This window comes from Pteropus vampyrus, unplaced genomic scaffold (genome assembly GCF_000151845.1).
Source record: "Pteropus vampyrus isolate Shadow unplaced genomic scaffold, Pvam_2.0 Scaffold22, whole genome shotgun sequence".
NCBI classification, from domain to species: Eukaryota; Metazoa; Chordata; class Mammalia; order Chiroptera; family Pteropodidae; genus Pteropus; species Pteropus vampyrus.
Window position 1 is genome coordinate 7,202,282 of NW_011888803.1, and position 25,717 is coordinate 7,227,998.

The 25,717-nt window shown below is 39.2% G+C and overlaps 1 protein-coding gene across 1 annotated transcript; it reads right to left on the reverse strand.

The window, feature by feature from the left end:
• Window positions 1–25,081, reverse strand: LOC105289066 (uricase). Its single transcript, XM_011355564.1, has 8 exons — window positions 25,052–25,081; window positions 15,753–15,971; window positions 12,900–13,016; window positions 12,714–12,792; window positions 5,650–5,836; window positions 3,940–4,063; window positions 1,861–1,944; window positions 1–75 (listed from the first exon to the last, which is right to left on the reverse strand). The coding sequence occupies exons 1-8, from the start codon at window positions 25,079–25,081 to the stop codon at window positions 1–3; spliced, it is 915 nt and encodes a 304-aa protein (XP_011353866.1).
• Between the last annotated feature and the right edge of the window lie 636 nt (window positions 25,082–25,717).

The following is a 25,717-nucleotide window of genomic DNA, read 5'->3' on the forward strand; positions in this document are numbered from 1 at the left end:
TCACAGCTTCGAAAGCAGCTTCCTCTTGACTGTACCTGTAATTCTGCCGTATGGATTGTCTGTTGGTAGCAAGACCTGTAGAAAAACCACATTGTAACTTCAAAGACATTAAAGTAGACCTCTCCTTTAGTCTGTGAATCAATATTAAATCAGCAACAAAAACAACAACTTGCTAAACAGGAAAATGTGTATACCCTACAATCAGGTTACTTCAATCATGGCAATGCCTTATTTTTCTGGTGATAGTTAAGAAATGAGTCAAATTAAAGAGCTTTAGAAAAATTTCAATCATTGGGATATAAACGTTTCTCAAATGCATTACATATCCTTGCCTTTTAAATAGAGGGTAGTGAACGTAATTTGGACTTTTTTTGATGACTCACACTGAACATCAATCACTGTCTGATGCTATATAATATGGCCGTGCCCTTAGGAGCATTTGAGGTCCACAGGGCTGTTAGCCCAGTGCTAAATGGCTCCAGACAGCTATATACTTGGAGTTCTTCTGTCTTTCCACTCTCTCATTTGTCACTTGTCTGCTATTGTCAGTGTGTCCTGACTCCCTTCTTCTCATATGTTGTCTTCACTTTATACACATCTTCCGGGCGAGGGCCTGAGAGCAGCTCTAGCCATCCCTAAAGTGCAGACACAGACAGGGGACAGTTTGTTCACTGACTCTGGTGTCTTTATGCAGAACCCTGGCCAAAAGGAATGCAGGACTTTCCGCCTTCGGGTCCCCTGCTGGGCTCCAGAAGGGAGCTTTGAGTCTGACTTCTCAGAGCAAGGGACACGGTGGCCTCAGCCCACAGCCCACAGGAGTTGAAATCAGCACAGGCCTGAGGCATTAAGGGGCCCTGAGGAGACCCTCCTCTCTCTCTCTGCCAGGATTGGGGGTGGGAGGTGGTTGTTCTGGTCATGACGCCTAAGCCTTTTTGTGTTTGGGGTGTGTTTGTTTCACCTTTGGTGGACATAGTCAGGATTACTTTCAGGTCTCTCTCCTGCCCTTTAGAAGGCAATCATTTTAAAAGTCTTTACATTCTAATTAATGGCATTCTGATAATTAACATCCTTTCCTTCCTCTGAAGTAAACAGTGCTGCCCCTCCTTCCAGGTGAATGAACAACACATGGGATCAAGGTCATTGTCCTCTGCAACCTAGGGCTCTAAAGCAACTATAGCAGGCACAAAGCATGACCTTTGTTTCCCAGTGCTGCTCCTCTACCTCCGCTTACAGCCTGACGTAGCCAGACACACTGACTTGGTTTAGCCTTCTGCCATGGCGAAAACTAAGTCAGGGTGAGCGCTTTTTCCAAGACAAAGTGTCCTTTCAAAAACTGAATTTCCTCATCTGGCCTTCTGTAATTGAAAGTAGAAACACACACACAACACACACACACAAATACTCTTTCATCTTTTCTGTGTATATTGTATGCTACTGGATTGACTACTTAATCAAAAGTTAGAGATGATGGACGAAACGAAGATAGAATCTTGTTTTTTCTCCTCATCACCTCATGATAAAAGAATAATGAAGCTGTGACCTTGTGCGGCACTGTTCGGAGAAGTGGATCTCAGAGCCGTTTCCTTGGGTACACTCTGTTCTCGCTTTGTCTTTTACTGTTTGTGACTTCCAACGCTCCTCTGTAATCATTCATCCGCTGCTAGGGTATACCAGCCTCAGGTATCGAGAGGTCCAGAGCCTAAGAGGGCTCTAATCAGTAGCAACTTTAAATATTCCAAAACCAAGAGCTCCTGCTCTTAATAGTTTTGGTCGGTGATAGTATCATCCTAAGTTTATAAAGAGGGGTAAGGGAACCGGGGAGGAAGGTAGATGTGCTTTAAATATTTTTAATGTTCTTACCTCTTCCTTGTTGATCAGTCCCATCTTCGACATGTCTATGTTAAAGTAGTGAATGTTTGGCAGGCTGATTTCCATTTCTTCTATCTGGAATCCACAATAATATATATCACGTTGGGCAACTGTGAATCTCTCTCCCTCCCTCCCTCCACATACCCACTAGCCCGTTCTGCAGGCTCCACCCCTGTCTCTGAGGCACTCTCCAATGTTCCTGTACTGCCTGACACTACTCTCTCCTCCTGGTCCTATTAGTAGATGGTGGGCCCACTCTTTTCCTCAACGCGTACGAAAATGACTTCTCAGAAAAATAAGAGCTTCTTGGGTCAGAAATCTGGGAGACCTCTTCAGCATCTAACAGGCCTCCAGGTGCTGGCCAGTCAACCAACCTCCTGAATCCCTCCTTATTACACTCCCTCCTCTTCAGGCCTGTCCCTAACATTCGCACGCCCTGGAGTAAGAGAATAATTAGAGGCCCACGTACCAGATGTATAACGATTTAAAAGTTATAAATCGAGCTAAAAATTTTTAAGTGAAATATGTTCTATCATTCTAACTTGGCAAATACACCTTCATAACAACCCAGAAGGCCAGGATCTAATTTAAAATTCTCTGACTCTTTGGAGGGCCATGCCATGTCTCTGGCCCATCCCATCTTCTTTCTCACACTCATGTGAGTGGACACCCCCACGTGTATGTCAAGTCTCATCCATACCTCTTGCAAACATCTCACTTTTTGCCCACTCTCAGGCCTAAAGGTGCACACAGACAGCATGATCTGCTTTTCAGAGGATGAATGTAGGGAAGAGAACTGCTCTGGTTCTGAAATTGGTATCAGGGCTATTTGAGCAGGAAATTCTGGGGTGCAAGTATCCATAAAATGGTCTAGAGGGGATACATGGGCTCCTGAAAAGTTTGTTGCCTTGACCCCACTGACTCTTCATCCAGTGGAGACAGGCATAAACAGAAGGCCTGAAGCAGACCTCCAAAGTAGTGGTCTGGGCCATGGCAGGGGTCCCTCTTGCCTAAGTCTGAGTGTAGTACTCTCCCTCTCTGTCCCATCATGGCCTTAGTTCAAGTTTTCTTTGCCATATTACAGCAACAGCCTCCCAACAGCCATCCTTGTCTGAGGTCCATCATCCTTCTAATTTGTCACCCTTCTTTCAGAGTGATATTTCTGGACTGCAAATCTGGCTGTGCAATATCCTGCTGAAATCCCCACAGTGACTCCTGAGCGCTTTCAGGATAAAGTACAGATTATTAATAAGCCTACAAGGGCCCTCCTAATCTGGTTCCTGCCTCATATCTAGACATGTGGAAAGACTTTTCACTGCTGAAGCTTCACACATGGCAGACTCTCAGCTGTAAATGACTGTTCCATGCTGCCTCCTGTCTCCATACCTACTCTGCTCTCTCACTTTTGACTGTGAAACCAAATAGCCCCTACTTGTCCCTTAAGACTCAGCTCAAGCACCTCTCCCTCCAGAAAGCCTGGCTGACCCTATACCTGAATTAGATGCCTTCCTCTGTATTTCCAAAATATTCTATTCTCTATTGTATTGTTAGTTTACTTATTTTTTTCTTTCACTGTACAATGAGCTCTTAAGGGTGGAGAACATGTCTAATTTATCTTTGTATCCCTCATGTTCTGACAGAGACATAACCATTCGATAATATCAAACAGATGAATGGATGGATGGATTGATGGATGGACGGATAGATAGAATCTTTCTGCACCTATCTTTCATTCTCTGGCTCTCCTAAAACATAGACTATTGGTCTAATTCCCTTTCTTCAAGGCATTTGAGTGTCTTGACTATGAGGTTTAAATTGTGGCAAGTTGAAAAGACTCGAAGAATTTTCAACAAAACTAAATAACTATAGCAGTGGCCTGTGTTTTCAGGTTGGACAGATTTTTCCATTTTTGCTCTCTTCTCACTTGCTATAACAAGCTTTTGAACAACAACAGATGTCATTTTTCATGTGTCTTCCACTTTCTTATTTTAACTCTCAACTCTTTCTCAGAGCTGACAGGAGACACAACAAGTTCTCTCAGTCCTCAGAATGGCAAGTGACAAAACGTACCTCAGGAACCTGGCTGAGGGAGAGCACCTGGATGTCATAGAGGGTCTTCTGGACAGAGGGTGAGTACTCGCCTTTGTCATAGGGTCCAGCAAATTTTTCCAGGACAATGTCCCGAATAGTGTCCCTAAAACACAGAAAAGAGAATTGCAGACTCAGGGTGGTCTCTAGGAAAGCATTATAAAGCTAAGAAGTGGTAACCTTTCTGTCCCCATAAAATAATTTTATTGTTGATTTTGGAAGAGATTAATATCTTGTAATACCAAAACAAAAACGAAACCAAAAAAACCCCTCACTTTCCATTTTATTACATACACGCACCATTCAACAAACATATTAAGTGTCACTAGGCTATTTTTATAATTTGGCACCAGGGCCCAGAGGACAATACAGGTAAACCTCACTGTGTGTTTGAAGAGCCTGTGAAGAGGACTCCCAAGCACTTGACTTCTTACTGTTTGGTTTGGCTGGTTCCTTGAATTGTTACGTTTTGGGAGGTTTGCTCTGCACTAAATCTTTCATGTGATTACTTCATTGGATTCTCTCAATATACCCAAGGCAGATACTGTTATTATCCCTAATTCAGAGATAAGGGATCTGAGCTTCCAAGTTAAATGATCTATTCTAAGTATCTCTCTTTAGTGGGTAGCCCAACCAGCACCCTGATTCTGGCATGCTAAATTTTGTGCTCTTTTCGACATAAATACATCAAGCTGCTGCCCATGGGGGAACACTTGAGATAAAAAAGGAAAAAGAAGATTGAGGTGAGGGTTTTTTTAAAGCATTTCCCAACCTATCACATAGTAAAAGGAGCAGAGCAAAGCTATACTCATTGGAGGAAGCTTCGGGGCGGGGGGTGGGGCAGATTCTAGCTCATCGTAGAGCAGAAGTTTCTAACAATTAGAGCTTCAGCAAAAGAATGAAATACCTGGTCAAAAAGTAAACTCCAGGAGTTCAGAGGCCTAATTACGGCTTGTAAAGATATTATAATAACAATCATACTTTTATGTTGCTAAGGTATTTATCATTTATAAAGTGCACTGGTGAATATCATCTCATTTTGAGTTTAGCCTAGGATGACCAACTGTCCTGATTTGCCTGGGACCAAGGGGTTCCCTGAGACACAGGACTTTTAGTGTTAAAATCAAGAAAGTCCTTGGCAAACTGAGACAAGTTGTCACACTAAGTTTAGCCCTCTCTACATCTATGATGAGGCAGTAAAGCCAAATATCATTATCCTCATAATTTAAGGTTCTTACATTGTGGCCTGTGGTCCAGCAGCATCAGCGTTATCTAGGAGTTTGTTAGAAATACAAGTTCTTGGGCCCCACCCCAGACCTACAGAATCAGAACCTCTGGGGGTGTGAGCCCAGCAACTTGTATATTAACAAACCTTCCCTGTGATTTTGATAACAGGATAATGTTTGAGAACTACTGATTTAATCAATTAAAAACAGAGAGTCAGAGAAATTAAGTGATCCATTCAAAGTCATTATTGCTAATAGCATCTGAGATTCAAGTGCAGATTTAATAAGTCAAAGGAAGACCATCATCTTTCTGTCATTAACAGAAGGGATTTTGAACAGTTGGGAAGTTGAATTGAATAGCCTCTAAGTTCCTCTTTCAAATTGAAGACTTCATGAACTCCAATGCCCCAGAGACAAGAACAGACAGCACCTGTTCCAATGCCAGGCCCCTCATACATGCTCATACCAGGTAGCCTCAAAGTCCATGTCTCTGCAGCAGTGGTAGCGCCACTTGCAGTATACTTGGGTGGCTAAACATCGGTCCTTCACCTCGGGGAGGGTGGTAAACTGGTCCTTGATGAATCCTTCAAATCCAGATTGGGTCGTTTTCAAGAGCTTGAGGTCCTTGATTCCAGAATGAATGACCGGAAATCCTGTTTTAAGTAAAAAGGTTGAGTTCATAAACAAGACAGTGCCTTCTCACTGATATCCAGCCTTGAGGATCCCAGTCATTAAAACATGACACACTGTTTGTACAGAGAACTACATCACTGCCCATGTTTTCTGTCTCCGTGTCTCCTCCAAAGTCCAACCAATGAGGATGGTGTGCCTTTCCCTTTATCTGGATTCCACAACTGTCTGCCCTTTCCTGCTCTGGGAGAATTGAAGGTCAGAGACTAAAGCTCCATGTTGTGTTGAAGCCCACAGAAATGAATACCTTCCTCTCAGCTACATTCAGTGTTGTCTCCTAGGCCAAATACCTTCCACTTTTTGAGCTCCATCTCATTCAACAGACAGTCATGCTGAAATGAGTTAATAAGATCCTACAGAGTAGTTTTTCTTCCCTTTATGAAAGTAGTCCTCATGTTGATTGTCTACGCTGGCTGATGGCTCCAATCACCACCAGACCCTCAGTTCCCTTGTGGTTATGAGCTCAGCAAAACAGACAACTTCACGAATGGATGGATAGCAGTGTGGGCCTGGCCAAACCTGAATAGAGACTGGGAAAATAACGCCAGTGACACACAAGACATAGATCTGCCTAAATGAATACTCATAAAAGTTTTGTTTTTTTGGCTGAAAGAGAAGGGACAAAGTTGGTTCATGAAGACCTGGGGGAGGTAGAGAGATGTTAAGTGTAATCTGAATAAGCTGTTTACTTGTGCACCAGGCAGCTCCAGCTCATGGCCCAGGTGACAGGTGGGGCACACGGCTAATGAGGGGACAATTCTTCTTTTTTCAATGTGGAACACACTGTAGCTCCAGCAATTTGGTGAAGCCTGAAGGGAATGTGGCACCAGGTGACACACTGGGAAGCCCCAGGGTACAATGCTCTGTAGAGAGCACCATTATTCCCAAGGATCAGTGACAACTGGCATAGCAAATACTGAGCAGAGCCAGTGAGGCAGCAGTTGTACCCAATGGGTGCAAACTTCTCCATGAGCACAAGTAAGATAGCTCTCCAGGCTGTCAGAAGGTGGGAGAGTTTGGCCAGAGAGGCCCAAAAGTTTTATAACGAGAGAGCTACAAGGCCAGGAGAATTCAGGAATTAACATCACCATAGTCTTATTTGTATGTGCAGGCTGGTGAGGCTGGATATTCAGGAGGCACTTGAGCACACACTTTCAGTGGCACAGGGCCATAGCAGAATGACTAAGGCCGCCTCTTTTCAGTCTTATAGTTAGTCCTGATAAACATCTATCCCTCTGGCCTGCTTAATATATAGATTAAGGGCTAGAGATACCAGGGAACACTATGTCGTACAAGATTTAGTTAATGAATAAGAAAACTCATGATTCTCAGTTACAACACAGGGCAGCTCTTACTAATCCAATGGTTTACATCACTCGTGTGGCTTCAGGCGCTGCTGTCAACTCAGGAGATTTGGGGTTTCACATGTAGGTAAACAACAACTATATTTTGATATTTTCTCAGCCACGTGTGTGCACCTACCTGAGAGAGCCATGGCCAGTGGTCATTGGTAGATGTGCGGATTAAATATATGCTGATTAAATAAGGTGTTCTGGCCAGAGTGTTCCAAGATAATGTGGTAAAATTTAAAATAATATCTGTTTCTCGTAAGTTGTCTGGATTTATCAGATTCTAGATGTATGAAGACATGGTTCTGCAAAATCAGCATTTCTAAATGCAAGGTGGAGACAATCCAAGTGAATTTAAGTCTCAAATCCAAGAGAATTGTGGAAGTTATCAATAAGTATTTATTGAATGAATGAGTAAGTGCAACAAGATTGATTCACTTCAAGAAATAACTATCTCAGATGTTCTTCCATAGTGTAGCGGTTAGCATGTCTGCTTTACACACAGAAGGTCCTGGGTTTGAACCCCAGTGGAGCCATGGTCCATGGTCTACAGCCATGCCACCCTGAACATGCCCAATCCTGTCTGATCTCGGCTAAGCAGAGTCGGGCCTGGTTAGTACTTGAGTAGGAGACCACCTAGGAAGACCAGGTGCTTGCTGTAGGTGTAAATAATAATAATAATAAAGAAATAAGTTTCTCACAGTTTTTAGTCTCTTTTTCTTCTAGACAGTTCTCCATCAGTCTTTACCATTTCCCCTCCTGATCACCCTCATTCACAACTCTAATACACAATGGGGCAGGGGGAGAAGGGGAGGGCAACAACACTAGCTAAGAACGTCCTGACTATCAGCATGTGTTTAGTTACTGCCTTTTATAGACTTTATCTTACTTAATCCTAACAACTCTATTACATAAGTATTGTTATACAGGGGACTTTTAATTATTTGCCCATAGTGGCTAGAAACATGGCTAGAAACTGACAGAAGTGGAATTTGAATTCAGCACCCCATTGTGAGATCCCATGCTTTTCTTCCTCCTTTTTGGATCACTCCCCATCCACACAATGCTTTCTTCTTCCTTTAACTTTCTCTCCCCATTCCTTTATAATAAGAATCCTTTCCAGAAGATAAGAAGGTTGCCACTTCCCATTTCCCAGCGTGCTTTGATGGCCTCAAATAGTGCCCCTAGTCTGAAAAATACCATCTCCATTGGTCTCAAATGGAAAATGAAACATCACTTTTAGAAATTGCTCCTAGGTGTCTTGAAAATTTTTTATTCCTTAAAAATTTCCTATTGAAATACAAGGACCCCTTAAAGGACTAACTCCAAACTTTATAAACTAATATCATAATCTATTTCCAACAATAATCCCTTCTAGGAAAAAAATTCTATAAAAAATGAAACATGAGTTTGCAATCAGGAGTGGGGATAGAAAAAATAGTGGGAATCCTTGGGCAGGGAAAAAAGAAGCTGAAGGAGAACCGAAAGCAAACTTTACCTATTTCATCTTTTCCTATACAGCTGGCCTGGATCTCCAGCATCCCTGTAAGCCAGTAAGACTTTGGCTCCTCCAATGGTCTTAATCATAAAAGGATTCCTGGATGCAGTGCTGCATAACGATTGAGTCCACAACCTTGAGACTCAGATTCCCTGAGTTCAAATCTCAGCACTCTCCATGCCTCACCTCCCCTGTTTATGAGCGTTATTCCCCTTAGAAAATTACTTAAGCTCTCTCTACCTTGATTTTCTCATCTGTCAAAGGGAGATGATAATCATATCTATTTCCTAGAGTTGATAATTGTCTAAGATAATACCATGAAAGACTTGGTAGAATGGCTGCCCAATAAAAAATGCTCTATAAAAGTTTTTATGATGATTTTGCCTTAACTGATTTTTTCTTATGAACTTCAACCACCTGTAAATATTCCCCATGTTTCACAAAGGCTCATTGGGTTCTGAAAACAACTTCTGCTGTGCCATCCCTATCCACCTCCTTCAGCCCTGGGATGAGATTTATTGATATTCCAGGAATGTCAATCCTGCTAGGCAAATTTGAAATGATTTACTTTTTTGCTAGCATCTGAAAATGGAGAAAGTAGTTGCATTTTCGAATGTGTTTTGGCCTCATTTTCACGCAGAATAAAATGTCTCATGTTCCCTAAGAAAGTTAACCATTGCCACAGTTTGGACAGAACACAAACCATCTCCTTTTGGTGCACTCATCATTCTGTAAACAAAAACAACAACAAACGACCTCTTCTATTTGAATGTGAATTTTTTTTTCCTTGGCGCACATTAGACACTCTGGATGAAATCAGAGAGCTTATTTTATCTTCTCTGTTGGCAGTGCCCCAGCTTTCTCAACACTGGTAAGAACCTGAGCCTTTCAAATTCATGAGCCCATCAACTAAAAATATGATGCCTCACGCACTCTAAAAAATATTCCAGTTTAGACTACCGAGAAGTAATTCCACCAAAAAGACTGTCCTTTTCTAGGTTACTTCCCATTAAACCACTTAATCAGCTTTTTTTTTTTCCTTTCTGCCATGCTTATGGAATAATGCAAAAGAAGATTTTCACATTTCACTTTGCTAGAACGTAATCTTTTCTAGCTTTTAGTGTCCTCCTACACACTTAACAGATTGTGGTTTATCTCTCAGAGAAGCATACATCCTACCCGTTAGCTCTCTAAGGGAAAGAAACTCATTGCAAATTAATAGAAAATAAGCCGAATTCCTTACCTACGCATCAGGTGTCACAAAGCACAAAGCTATACTAAGCCAAGAAAAAATTCCGTCATGGAAAGGATAATTGCTTCCACATTTAACACCTCCAAAAAGGACACAAATAGCTAAACGGAGAATATTTTAAAACTATATTAAATCATTCTAGTAGAAAACCTCAAACTTATAAAGCGCTAGAAAAAGTGAAGATTAATTAAATATCATTTGCCTTTGAGAGTTCGTTTAGCTCATTCAGGGAGAGTGAAATCTTCTGTGCAGTTCTGGGTAGGGCAAGGTGACATCATCCAGAAGGAAAGAAATTAACTGGGCTTTTGTACAATTAGGTGATAATCAGGATGATATTAAAAGACCTTGGGTTTGCCAAGAACTCTTCTTTTGAAGGAACTGAAGAGCCTATTAGTTTTTATATCAAGGACAACAAAAGGCAGTGACCGTCTCTGTCCTGGGCCTCCCACTTCCTCGATCTCACTTCTACTGTCTACTTAGCTTGACATTTCTTAAATCTACTCTCCTCCAAGACTTCAATTTTTTCATTCCTTCCTTAAAACCATCCTCTTACCCAACTAGTCTCCATCTTAAAAGATTTTTTTCACTACCACAAGACAGTATCTCTTAGTTGAGATCTCATCTCCATTTTCCATCCCTTTACTTAGCTATGGTTAGATGAATTTTTATAATTAGTGACAAATTAAGAGAAATTTGATTCTTAAAGAACTATGAGTTGTAATTTAAGCAGTGAAGAGATTTGGGGGCCAATATAGTTCAAATTAGCAACTCAACCATCCCAGTGACTTCAAGGCTTGGCTAAGCTTGTAGTTCACAGAGACACATGAGAGAAAAAGTTTGAAAGACCCGACTCCATACAAGCACTTAAACCAATAGCCTGCATCACAAATTCAGAGCCTAGTCCTCCTCTCTGAGTTTAGGAAGTGGTAAACATGACAACAGTCTTCATTTCTTTGGGTGAACAAATTTTTCTGTCTATTCCATATTCTCCAATGGAACTAGCAAACTTTGAAAAAGGTAAAAGTACTTAAAGGTATAGCTTTAAAATATCCATTAGGGAAATAGGGTAATGAGAGTTTTACAGCAATTCTCAGGGCTTAAAATAGTATTTGAGATTCAGTAGGCTTTCTATAAATGTTCACTCAATTGATATGACTGAATCCAATCCACTAGGAGAAACCCAGTTACATATCCTGCTGGAAAAAGTCCTTTTTGGGAGTTGCATGGCTGAATGTGTGATTTAGTGCATGTGTTTGAGGGGGCAGAATTCTCACCAACCTAGCCAGCCCCCACCAAAAGCCCTACTTAGAGATTTGTAACAGCCTTCCCCTGTGGGTTGTGTGGGGTGTGTGTGTGTGTGTGTGTGTGTGAAGATAATAATTATTTTCTTCAGGTAAGCCTATGCAAAGGCATTTCTTATGACAATGATTGTACATTGATTCACCTCATAGTTTCAGCTCTTGGATAATAAGCAAATTAGAAATTAAACTTTGCCACCCAAAGAGCATAGATTCTTACTCTCCAAAGAGATACAGAGTACAAATGTCATCTTCATACACACAACACTGGGAGATACACATACTTATAGACGTGTGCACATGCATACCGCATACCCATAAGGCAACAGACACTTCTTCCCCTGCCCTGATCCCCGCCAGCCTTGCATGATATAAGAGGGGTGCTGGATTCTAGATGAGTCAAGCCGGAACTCTGGGAACACTGCCACAATAATCGCAATACCCTGAAGCTTTGTAGCTTTCTGGAGAAAGGAAAAGCTTTGGCCTGGTTGTGATGACTAGTTTCTCCACGCTATAGTAAGTAGCCAGGTGACTAGAATTCAGGCTGATGATAGCTCCTGGAAATTCTTGGAAAGAGCGAGGGCGTGAAGAGCAGCCTGTTTTCTTATTACGATCAGCAGAGCCCTGTACTTGGCCATTTCACTCCTACCTCCAGGTCTCTGCTAAAATACACTTGCAGAAGTCACCAATGACCTATTTGACAAACCGTAGTTTCTCATCAGTCTTCTTTTAATGCAAACTTCTTAACCTTCTTGTGGCAGAGACTGCTAGCTGTTCATTAGATCTATTTTCTCTTCCTCCTGGGTACCCAGCTAGACTACATTTCCTGGCTGCCCTTACAGTTAGATGAAGCCGTGTGGTTGGGTTCTTTACAGCAGAAGTGCTATGTGCTATTTTGAAGCCTGGTGTTATTGTTATTATGTTGTTCTACAGTTAATTTTTAAATTTCTTGGTAAATAAAAAGAATTATATAATGGCCATTGCTATTTTAAGTGAGGTTTATTTTTATAGTAATATCAGTGGTTTTATTATCATGCAAATAAAATGTCAGGGAAACTTGATTGTTCAGCAGATAGTTCCTATAAAGGTTTTTATAATTAAAGCATGGTATGGTACAAAAAGCACTGGTCTGAAAATTCAGAGATTTGGGTTTTTGCCAGCCTGGGCCTTCTTTTTTTTCCCCTTGCCTCAAAATTGAGTAATAGAAATGATCTATCCCACTCAACTCCAGTATTTATTGCAAAAGGTATTACTTCGTTTTTATACTCTTAAGATAAAAAGTAGTTTTTTAAACATAATCCAAAGTCACAATGCTCATTCTCATCTCAGATTTAAAAGCTTTAAAATTCTCTACAGTTTTCCTTGGTGTTAGTAAACAGAGTGGTTTAGAAAAAAAATCTGAAATTGCTATAGCAGGATTAAAGCATGAAAAATGTTTCTCACCACTCCTTTTCTGTTCAACTTCACAGAAGTGTGTTCCAGTGGGAGTATGAATAAATGCATGGACATGCTTAGCTCCTTTCTGAACATTAGAAGAAGAAAAAAAAACATTGTTTCCAGTAAAATTTCAGCATTTGTCATAAAGCCAACTTCTTTAATTAAACCAAGAGCACAAGTAAGTGAAGTAACCTTTTCAAACCGCTTCCAAGGGACTTCTTCCATGTAGACTTGAGCTCTGATGACATGGTTAAAAGAAGAAAGGAAATGTTCACAGATATTCATAGAAAAAGTTTCTATGCTTTTGATCTGCAAAAAGAAACAAAATGCTAGTCATCAGAAATACTTACCCTATTTAAAAATAGTTTTTAAATATCCATGGAGCTCTCTTTCTTGATCGAGTGCTTTTTAGAATCAGAGCAACATAGAATTAGAAAAAATCTTGAGAAATTAATTGATCGTTATTTCCTTTTTTACAAGGGCTCCCAAGTGTAGTTAATAATAGATCAATATTACCAAGTGAGACTATTCCATTTTTGAAACCTGTTTTTCAGGAGAGAATGTGTCAACTAGTGGATGAGCAAAAAGTAACTTAACATTCAGCTGCGCTTCACCAGTGAACTCAATCATCACCTATACCAACTACAGTACGACACTGTAGTCCAAAACACTCTAGTCTCTTTATGACGATGGCAAATAGAACTCCCAGTTTCTCAAGGAAATAATTTAGTGAAGGGCCACTTCAGCTTCCTTGCCTTGCAAACAAGCCTTCTATTGACCATCCCCAGCCCTTCATCCCCATAAAGCAGCTCTCTACTTATACACAAATTCTTCCTTTTTTATCTTTACATAGAGTTTTATGGTCCTAGCACAGTCTACTGATTATTTATGGCTTTGCCTATAATTAAGATGGACTATTTGTACAGGTTTCCCCAGGACAGTTTTGACATTTATGAGACATTTTATACCTGTTGTCCTAAAATAATTATTAATAGCATCTTATTTCACTCTCAAAAGTGTCCTGGTTCGGGAAATGAAAACACTAACTCAAAAAGATACATGTACCCCCATGTTCATTGCAGCATTATTATAGTAACCAAGATATGGAAACAACATAAGTGTCCATTGACAGATTAATAGATAAAGAAAATGTGGTGTGTGTGTGTGTGTGTGTGTGTGTGTGTACACACAATGAAATATTATTCAGCCATTAAAAGATTTCTGACAACATGGATGGAACTTGAGGGCCCTATGCTAAGTGAAATGAGTCAAAGGAAGAAAGACAAATGTTATGTGATCTCACTTATACGTAGAATCTAAAACAAAAAGAAAACAAATAAAACCAAGCTCATAGACATAGAGAACAGATAGTTGGTTGCCAGAGACGAGGGGTGAGGGGTGGGCAAAATGGGTAAAGGGAGTCAAAAGGTACAAACTTCCAGTTATAAAATAAATAAGTCATGGGGATGTAATGTAGAGCATGGTGACTATAGTTAATAATACTATATTTACACATTTGAAACTGGATAAGAAAGGAAATCTTAAAAGTTAAAAATACGAGAAAATAAATCCATAACTATGTATGATGACGGATGTTAACTGGACTTATTGTGTTGATCATTTTCCAAATCATTATGTTGTACCTCTGAAACTAATATGATATTGTATGTTAATTATACCTCAATTTAAAAAATAAGAAAAATTTGTCCTGGTTTGGATAAAAAATTACTTGGTCATTCTATCTATAATGAATGAATTTAAATTGTTTTTAATATCCAGATCCATTCCTTCACTTTTCTGCACCTCTTACACAGTACTGAAAATGTAAAAATCTGCGTTACCCAGCTCTCTTCTTTAGCCTATTTTCAATTTATTTTTTTAGCAGAGTGATGCCTTTTTCCATAGCCCCTTTTGTGCCTGCTGGGCCATTCTGATTAGCAAGAGAAAAGTTCATTGTGGAGATAGGCCTTACAGAATTTATATTTCAATTAGTTTGTTCATTTCATGCATTATGGGTGTGGATTTTATGCAAAAGCATGAAAAAGACTCTTTCCAGTCTATATTTCTTATCTTTTTACACTTTTAAATGAATTTTAATTTTTTTTTACTTTTTTGCTGTACATTAATTTTATTTATTATTTATTTTTTTACTATAATTAACACTCAATATTATTTTATATTAATTTAGGATGCAGAGCATAGTGGTTAGACATTTATAGAATTTATGAAGTGATCTCCCTGATTAGTCTAGTACCCATCTGGCACTACACACAGTGATTACAATATTATTGACTATATTCCCTATGCTGTACTTTATATCCTTGCAACTATTTTGTAAATACCAATTTATACTGCCTAATCTCTTCACTTTTTCACCGAGTCCCTCAAACCCCCTTTAGAAGTGGTGACGTGATCAAATGGCCTAAGCCCTAGATTTAACAAAATGAACTTGAATTGTCCAGAAATCTGCTTGTGATCCATCACATCTTCACTCAAACTTAAAGAAATCCAAAGTTCAAATACTAAAATATCAGATTCTGTCAGTTTCAAGGCCCTTTCGAAAAGTATAGTTACCACCACATATGGATACTAAGTGGTCACGGAGTTGGGAAAATTAGGAAGGCATTAAAAGTTGGACAAATAAATTTCAAAAGGTATCTCACACTCGAGATTTTCTTCTATAGTTACACCAAGAAGAGAAATGGTACTTTCTCCTATAAATGCACGCCATTCTAAAAGAAAAAAAATAAACAATAAAATTCAAAGAAATACATGACAAAAATGTATAAAATTCTATTCTGGAATACTCTCAGGGCCTTGATTTGTCAATGATCCTAATCAAGAGAGAACATGTGAAGCTGCTGAGCAGGGTTCTCTACCTAAAAGATGTAAAGAGTTGAAGAATTTTATAATAGAAAAGGAAAATTTTTAAATGGCTTAAATGTAAAAATTGGGTTAAAAAAGCAAAGGTAACTTGAAATAAGCAAGTAATATCCTCATGTTATAGAAAAGCAATAGACGGCATCTAAGAAGAATGACACGTACTCCTTTCAACTTTGCCAAGACATGAACTGTGTTCTTGATGGTGTCTGTAGGGATGATGTCTGAATTATCTCCAATCAGGTAATCTTTTTTGGAGCTCAGAGTAAGTTGCACCGAAGTTGCCACCTCTTTAATGGTGTGATATTTTCCATCTCGCTGAATATGGAGAACTTTTACCATATCCTTCCCATAGCCAGTTTGGACAAACTCCACCTCATCATTCTGCAATGAAAACACAGTCATACAAAGTGAGAATTAGAGTATTCATAAAAGCAAGATGAGGTCCTGCTTTTGAAAAAGAATGAGAACTCGTATGGAGAAAAGGGAACCACAAGTAACATATAAAACTATATCAGATCACCCTGCAGACAGACAGGTAAGTGGCTTTCTTGATAAAAATAAGTAATAATAATAACTGTACCTTGTGGGCCAAAGTACTTGTTTTATTAATTCCTGTTAATTTATACTTATAACAGCGAACTAATATTATTCCCATTTTACAGAGGGAGAAACTGAGGTTCAATGAGTTTAAGCAACTTGCTCTATTCCACATAGCTAGTAGCAAACTGAACCAAGGATTCACATTCAAGTCTGTTGACCTTGAATTGTGTACTCTTAACCACTATGTAAACTGCCTTTCTTGTATAAAATTTTTTGACTATGTTAACTGGAAATAATTACATCCCCTTTTTTATGGAGAGTGATATTCAGGATAAAATGCCTTGTGATCAATAAAAACAATTTCAAAATTTCTTCTATTTACTGCCAAGAGGAAGAGTAATTAGTGACAGAGTCCAGATTACCTTCAGAAGTGCAGAATCAGGGCCGTCTGACTGCAGAGAGAGCTGTTTTTAGCAAAGAGACAATAAACACCTAGTGATTGATTCCTTAGTACCCTTGTCTGAAGTTGGAGCTCTCAGTAGCAAATGTGTCTATCTCTATTCTAGGATCCACAAGACTTGGCCTCGGGCTTTACTGGTGTTTGAAAGAGGAGGAAGGAGGGAGCAAAGAGACAGAAAACTTATTTTGTTTAGTATCAATATTGAACATTAAAATGGTAATGAAATAAGGAGACAAAAATTTAAGTAAATCAGAAACAACTCTCATTGAGAGTCTGGGGACAGGTACAAAGAAAGAAACTCACCTGCTAATCACACATAGGCGACATACTCAGATATGCCAAGGGCTACCTACAAATCTGTTTGTGTGAAAAATCACCAGATACCCTGGGAGAAATTCTAAGATACTAGCCAACATCAGAAATTATTTTTATGTTCTTAATCAAAGTGAGGGATGGAAGGCAGTCTTAAATCTTGGGGATAGAGCTTGGTAGGGCATGCTCTTGTTGGTCAGTGAACATATCCTAAAGACTTGTGGTGTCTGAATTTGGTTCTTCCTCTGTGGGAGGGACACATTTAAGGGACAACTCGTGGAAAGGCCCCTCAAAAGTATCTGACCTAATCTTTGGGGGACTCTTCTTCAAGAAAAGAGTCAATAAGAAAATGAAAGAGCAGACTTAAGGGATCCTAATAAGAATGTAATAGTGACAGGGAAGGAGGCACTGTTGTGTGGCTAGAATGACTTTGGAATCAGACCAGGCCCGAATTCTACCTTGCTACTACTTATAGCTTCATGGCTTGCAACAAATAATTTGATGTTTCTGAGCCTCAGTTTCCCCATTTTTACAGATGGAGATACCATCCCTTCCTGTAGGGTTGCTGGTGAGTGTGAAAGGCCTGGCTCAGTTCTTAGTACCTAGCGGTGCAGGCCAACTCTAGCAATAGTGGCCACGTCAGGCCTAGCTATGGACGCAGCAGCAGAAATAGCGGAGGGACCTTGAGTAAAGGCACTAGTTTTGGGAGTGGAGAGCACTAATGACAGCAGCAAGAGGAAGACTCTGATGTATCTTGAGCAACAAGAGAGTCTACCTGAAGAAGTGAAGCACTTGACTGGCGGGGGGGCCTTGGATGGTATGGGCTAGGATCCAGGACCAAAGGTTTCTGAGATCACCCATCATCCCCAGTACTCAGCAGAACTCAGCAAATTTTATTCCTCAGTCCCATCCCCTGCCATTAAACACTCAAGGTACAGTAGGTCTGTGAAAGTGAGTGCTCCCTATGTGATATATACAAAGATTAAATGATATCCACCTCCTCTATCCCCACCCCTGCTCAACTCTCCAGCTGCATATATTGCCACAACCTATTTCAAACTGCTTAAGCTGAACTGAGCTAATCGTGGTTGTTCAGGCTCTGCATGCTTCTCTACCCATAGGCCTTTGAATTGGCCATCTCTTCTTTCTTGAACACTCTCCTTCTTAGTCACTACCCAACTACCAACCCCTTTATCTGCCTAACTTTTTCTAGTCATCCTTCAGATCTCAGCTGCCACTTCTGGTCTGGGGTAGGTGCCCCTTCTATGTGCTCTCAAAATACTGTTATTGCCCATTAGAATCTTTATCAAATTGTATTGGAATTGCCTCATTATGTGTCTGATTTGTTTAGAAATGGTAAACTATGAAAGTGGGAACAATTTTTACCTTAGTTGTAACATGCGCAGCACAGTGCCTGGAACATAAATAGGTGCTTAATAAATGTGTCGTGAAGGAATGCACCACCACCTCCACATCTTGTGTAATGACACAAAAGAGTTAATGAAAATACCCAAAAGATTTCAATATAGGAAGAGCTGCTTGAAGTTACACCCCAATCAGGCAGTTTCTCTTCCTGGGAAAGTGAGGAGGCGCCTTCTTTCCTCTGATCGCCGTAGCCTGGAGATCACAGGCACAGTTGGCCAGAGAACAAAGGCCCACTAAGGTCAGAATCGAGTGTAGATAGAGTCAGTGATGCAGGACAAAGTATTCACATTGCTACAAAGACAGAGTGCTCCAGCACAGCACAGTCACCAAGGAGTTCAGGTGTGACACACGCGAGAGCCATCAGTGCTCTTTAGCAAGCTCCTGACTAGGCCTTGGCACCGGAACAAATCTTGAGTAATCAAGTTTACTGAGCAATGAGTCAGAATAAAAAGGACATAACCATCTGAGGCTGGAACAGAATGGAACAGGAACAGTGTGGAACACTTAAGAGTCTCTCAGCAGGACTTGACAAAACAGATAATGGTCCGGACCACAACTGAAGTCGTTCTTGTCAATAGGGCTTCCCTCATTTCGGTAGTCAGAGAAATCCCAATAAGGTGGCAGAATGCTATTGTGTATCATGCACAGTACGGTGCGGAGATCCATGTCCAAGATAACAGTACAGTAAAATACGAAGGTCGCTCTCATCCAGAGGGTGGGCAGAGGGCTGAGAGAATGAGCTCTGGGCTCTGGAGTCAGTCAGGCCAGGTGTAAATCTTTATTCTGCCACCTATTCGCTCCGAAAATGGAGGCAAATTTATCTATCTATAAAATGGGAATAATAGTAGTGCCCATCTCTCAGGATTGCTGTGAGGATTACACGAGAAAAAACATAAAGCACTTAGAAAAGAGGCAAATAGTGAGTGTTGGATAAATGTTAGCTATAATTATCACTGATAAATAATAATCGTATGTAAAATTTTGAATCAAAATGTCCTTCTAGTTACTGTTAGAGAAAAATACTCAGACTGCGCACCAATTCAGAGTTAGGGTGGCTAAAGTCAAAGACTGCTGCTCTGATGAGGCCACATTCTGCCTTCAGACTTTTGTTGTCCATCTCCATGCTGTATGGCTTGAGGATGCAGTAACCAAAGAACATTCGATTTCTCAGACTAATACTCTGGACAAAACATCAACTGGAGTAAATCTTTACCTGGCTCTTCACAAGAAAAAAAAAAAATCCTTAGATATGTCTTAAAATATAAAGGGATGGAGAATTGTTATGTGTCCACAGGTAATGTTGGAGAGAACTCTCAGAGATTTTAAATGAATCTTACGAAGTTTCACTTCTGCAATGAGACGGTGAGCATTCTCTTATTTCCAGGTCATACTGATAGTGATGTAGGTTGTCACTTCGGGTCTACGGATTCTTAGCCTGGAGTCTGTTAACTTTGTACAAGACCCATTGGGTGAACTTGAGGCAGAAAAATAATAGAAAAGATAGGAAAACCTTTTATAAATTTAAAATTTAAAAATAACTAGAATTTTTCTCTCAAGTCTTAGAAGAGCTTCTGTAAGCATCATCTCTACCCTCTATAACAGAGAGAAATACAAAAGTGCTAGCTATTTAGGACCCATCACACAAGTGTAAATATCAATTCAGTCACAGTGTGCCATTATAAATGTAAGAACTATGTGTGGAGAGAGCCTCTCCCTCGGTCTTTGGGATGTGCTGGAGAAATTCTTCCAGTTTTCTTCCTTCCCTGGCTATTTTCTTGCACATTTGTGAACAAAAAGACTTGAGAGAAAAATGTTGAACTAATAATATTTAAAAAGGAGCACTCAAATGAACAATATTACTATCACTTTGGTGGATTTTAACAATATGTAATGATAAGAACAATAATGATGAATAATAACCTTAGAGGCAGCTGGTATTTTTTTGGTTGCCTAGGATCTACTAAATGTCAGATGGGAAAATATTGATATCTAGTATAAAATGTCATGTTGTTTTAGGCTGTAAAGTGGCTTATTTTTGCTATTGAAGGGGAATGGGCCTAAGCGATGTTCAAAGAGTGACTCTAAAGGGATTTGTCAAGCAAATGTTTCAAGAACAGTATAACAATTAACATGCATAATATGGTAGAAAGAAAGGGTGACCCCTTTCTTAGTTAATCCATTTACAGGTGCTCAGTTATTTTCATACTTCTACCTGTTACAAAGGAAGAGTCATCACTAAATGCCAGGAGAAATGCTAATTTTCTTGCCAGCCTCTTCACAGCACCAATAGCTCTAGAGTAGGAAACTAGAACAAGGCCCCCAGGAGCCTCTAGGATTGGGGGCAGGAAACTCCACAACAAAGAATTGATGAAGACCTCTAAAAATGCAGTTAGAAGAAAATTTTGCTGGAATGCATATGCTAAAAGATCCTTTTCCTAATGTATAATCTTGAAAATAAAAATAGTAGCAACCATTTGCAGAGGCTTTGATATGCATCAGGAAATCTGCATATAATTCCTCTAATACTTTACAAAAACCCTGTGAGGTAGGTATATTATTCAAGCTTTTCAAAGGAAGAGACAGAGGGTTAGGTAACCTGCCAAGGTCACCTAGTTACTAGATGACAGAGGCAGGAGGAGAACCCAGCCCATATGCCCTCAAATGACATTCTCTTTCTTCCCCACTACATCAGAGTCCCTACATCCCCCTGACAGCCAGCCACTCCACTCACTAGGAAGAGAAAAGCAGCATTCCGATCCCAAGAGAAAGAGGAAATGGCCATGCTATTGCAGAAACCTTATTTCTACACCATTTAAAAATTTTTCGCCCATTAAGATCTACACTATCTTATCTATTCCTCGCACAATCCTGTGATTTCATGGAAAAACTACCTATTTTTAAATCAACTGTTTCAAAGACATTCAGTGAGCTGCCGGAAGTTACAGAGCTGATAGGCAGAACAATGTAGCAGAAAGAGCCCTGCTGAAACTGAACAGTTTTAGTCTACTTACATTATACTAGGCAGAACTTACTCAACACTGAGAGATGCCCCCTGCCCAAACCATCACTTTTTCTAGCACTTCTGTCATTGTTTTAAATTACAGGGAAATTCTAAGCTCAGATGAATTGTGTTTATTGCAAGAATGTTTAAATTGTGGAGTAAGGGGTGATTCAAAAGGTGATTGTCTTTTGGGGTGAGATGAAAATTAAGTTTTGTGCCTTTGACAACAGGCCACTGAATTGGACATTGACTTTTATCTGGATAAGTGATGTAGACTTACTTGTGGTTATTAGAACCATATAACCAAAGGACTGTTTTTAGTCCACCTATAAGGACAAAGAAGTAAGAAATCGTGGAAGAAAAGGAAACAAGTTGAGAAGAAACCAGCATTTAATGAGGGCCTGTTATATGCCAGAGGCTATGCATGCAGCATCTCATTGAATCCTGATAGCCCTCTATGAAGGAACAGATGATGAATCTCACCTTTAGAAGAAGATGCTAATGCTCATGATGTTAAAAGTTCAATCAAAACCTCATGGCTAATGAGAGGCAGGGGCAGGCAAGGAACCCAGGTCTTCTTGATTATTTTTACTATTTCCAGCTGCCTCCCTGACATAACATAATAAAGTTCTTTATAATGGGATTTTACCTACAAAACCACTTTTTATTTCTCTGATTAGATTTAATTCTTTCTAAATTCTGCATAACCCCAAAATAGAAGTCTCTGAAGCCATTTTTTAATTCTATCCCTGCATTCATCTATATTTATTTAGCTCCTTCTATGTGACAAGCACTATGGTAAATACTAGAGATACAACAGCAAACAAGGTAGACACTGTTCTGCCCTGATAGAGATTGTATACCACAACCAACTTTTTCAGTACAGAATCAAAAAGTTAGCATTTTAGGTGTTGCAGGCTGTATGTTCTGTTACAACTACTCGGCTTTGCCATTATAGCATAAAGTAGCTACAAATAATACATAAATTAATGGATGTGGCTGTGTTCCAATCAAACTTTACTTGTAGAAACAGTGGGCCAGATTTTGCTCATAGGAGTTTACTGACCTCTGCTCTCTCAAACAGGCCTCAGAAAAGTAATCGAGTAATTAGAACACATTGTGATAATTACTCTAATTAAACAAACTACAGTAAGCCCTGGAACTATATTGCAGGGACACCTGATTGAAAGAAATCTTTAAGACTGGCATTCACAAAGCCACCTGAATGATGAGTAGGAATTAACCAAATAATCTTTTCTAGCCTTTTTCTACTTATTTTACTCATGTTTTTATTTAACTACATTTTTAGTGAACAATTCTTTATTTTATGAATACTTAAGTCATTTTGCTTGTCTTAGACCTTTTCATCAAAATAATTCAAGTCCCTTCCCCTTCGTTCCTCAACAAGAACATCAAGTTTTTCCTTCAGCCTGTCATATTCTAAGTGATTTTACTCCATACATCAACAGTCTTTTCAAAGTCTGAACAAAAATAAAGTCAAACTTAGATAAATTTTATGGTATGGAAATTAAACAAAAGGCTACTGAAAATAAATAAAGCCAACGGGCTGACTACCAGGAGTTCTCACAGGATATCTGAACTTTGTTGAAGCCAGCATAGACCAGGATCTGAGGAAGCTCGACTTTATCTCAATCTCAAAAATTTCTCACAGATAAAGCTTCAAGGGACATGAAATCACAGCCAAAATCAAAAGTACACATGGTAGGAAGGCATCATGAGAGAGAGCTGTAGAACCAACAGATAGCAAAGTGTCACCTGCAAAGACTTCAGATATTGAAATTATCAAACACAAAATATAAAATCATATACTTAATATTTTTACAGAAGTAAAAGAAAAGATTGAGCATATCTTCTTCTTGAGATAGGGTATACCTTGTCTTGAGCAAGAAACAAGGGACCATAAAAGAGACCAAGTAAATTTGAAAAAATGGAACTTCTAGAAATGCATTAACGAATGACTAAAAAAAAAAAAAACAGATTAAATGCAACTGAAGAAAGAATTCGTTATTTGGAGACACAGATTCAGTTAATTTTGCCAAGAAAGACTTAGAGAACAGGAAGACAGGTCTAGATAAAGAATCAAGGATTGATTAAGGATTAATCAAGGATTAAGACACACAGGAGGTAGAATATATGAAAAAGACATAAAATGTACTAGAAAGATGTGAAAGGGCAAATGTGAAAGGGGCGCAATTCCAAGACAGCAAGACCAAGATTTTCTAGAATGATTGAATGAATGAAAGCAAATTTATTTTCATCTGTAAAATAAGAAGCCCATTACCCAGTGAATAACTCTTCCTTGTTCACTATACTTGGGAAAGTTATAGTAAAGGGATTTTCTACTATTTTCAAAGGTGATTGTGTTGTGAGGCAGAGATGGTATTTTCACAATATTCTACTGTTTGGGCTTCAAAATGAGTAATATTATGAAAAACATTCTGCCCAGTTTGCATTTTTTCTATTTACCAAATTCACCTGTGTCTTTCCACAACATTACTTTGCTGCTTTTAGTAAAAACTGGGACACATTTGAATCTAAGCTTTAGGGTAATGTTGAAATCCCTGGAGCTCCTCAATGTCCAGTACAGGGTTCAACACTTAGCAATTGCATAAGGAAGGTTGCTGACTGACAATCAGCACGATTATGTCAACAACAATGGGAGATTAGCAAGCTTATTGAAAGTGATATCTGAAAGAGAGTAAGCTAACAGTGTTTTTCCAGACCTTGAAATAAAATTGGATTTAGCAAAATCCATCTTAATACAGATGTCCGCCAGTCCAACCACAGGAAGGGCTCAGGTTGTAGAAAAAATAATCTTAGCAAACATTTGTGGATCATTTGCTATTTGCCAGGCACTGTGCTAAGCATGTAATGAGAAGAAAACGAAAATTATTTTGTATCTTATTCAACAAATGTTGTTTAGCCTACATAATTGAAAACAAGGTGCCTATATTCTCTAAATGTATCAATGAATCCTAAGCCTGGTGCACTCAGCTATAACCATTATAATACCAAAAGGCATCACATGATAAATAAAATTAATTTTATTTCACTTAGAAAAGTAAACTTCATGCTATGAAAATTTTTAAATTGATGAAAAGTTTGGGGTTTCTGAAATCCTTTTTTCTGAATGCAGTAAAAACATATAAAACAAAACAATACCCATAGAGAAACAGCCAGAAAAATGTTTCCTGGTTTACTAGTTTGGTAGATTGGCCTCAAGGCAGTGAGTCTCAAAGTTTAGGATGCACCAGCATCATCAAAACCCTTGTAAAAAATGTAGATTCCTGAGCCCAATTGGAAGGATTCTGATTTAGCAGGTTTGGGCTGAGGCCCAGAATTCAGCCCTTTCCATAGGTACCACAGGAAAGTGTGGACAGACATCCCTCACAAAATTCTGTCCTAAGAGAAACAGAACCTCAGGCCCTCCCTTTCCTGTGAACCCTGAGAATCCTGAACAATTCCAGCTTACCCATAATATTGATAAGATTTGCAAGGGTCCAGTCTGGTCTGAATTCCTATGTGACTCTGACCTGAATCCATAATTACAGGGACGGATCAGAGCCATGATTTCTGGGCATGAAGTAAACTTCTATTCATTATAACAGCATCTTTAATAATTGATTCAAAAGCATCATGCACTTAAATTCTTTTCATATGCCTATCTATCCCTCCCCTCCTCCAAAAAAAGAATGGCCTCACCTTTTTATAGTCGTTATGGTAATGGGCCATTTTCTCTTGGTCTTTCAATTCAGATTCAGTTTCAAGAATGAGAAAGGATAGTTTCAGCAAAACTGATGTTTGTAACATTTTTTATTTAACCTGAAGAGTGAGCGGTCAATATGTTTACCTGATTTCATCACAGCCAACTGGACATCAAGACCTCTTTAAAGTAAAGCACCATGTTAAGTGACTAAAACTAGGAGGTGGAGAGGATATGTAAACATCTTTAGTAAAATACAACTGAATTTACTCTTATTTTGAAGCAACCTTTTGCAGTATCCTTTAGGGACAGTTTCCTTAAGATAAAGACTGTTACAAGTGATAGATCCCAATTATTACTAAGCCATAAGGCTTTATCATTTCTGTTTAATGTGTGAATCAAAGGCATTTGCTCTCAATCATGGAAAGACAATCATGAGGAAAAATACGTGAAATATATTTAATTCAACATCTACTTACCAACATGAAATTCTCATCTACTGAACTTCATACTACATAATATTAACTCCAAAGGGTTAACAACATATCACTTTTTTCTCTCTAGAACTTTTTGATGACTTTGCAAACCAGTCAACAATTCAGCACAAAGGCATCAGAGTCACGCTGACGTGTTGTGACAGAATCACAGGATCGCACAGGATTGAT

What these genes read in the sequence shown, in the direction of transcription:
- LOC105289066 (XM_011355564.1), bottom strand. Translation starts at nt 25,081, where the DNA reads ATGGCCCATTACCATAACGACTATAAAAAG. An exon ending in ACCATAACGACTATAAAAAG is followed by an intron (nt 15,972 to 25,051) that starts GTGAGGCCATTC and finishes TTTTCATTGCAG; the next exon opens with AATGATGAGGTGGAGTTTGT. An exon ending in TCTTGGCAAAGTTGAAAGGA is followed by an intron (nt 13,017 to 15,752) that starts GTACGTGTCATT and finishes TTCTTTTTGCAG; the next exon opens with ATCAAAAGCATAGAAACTTT.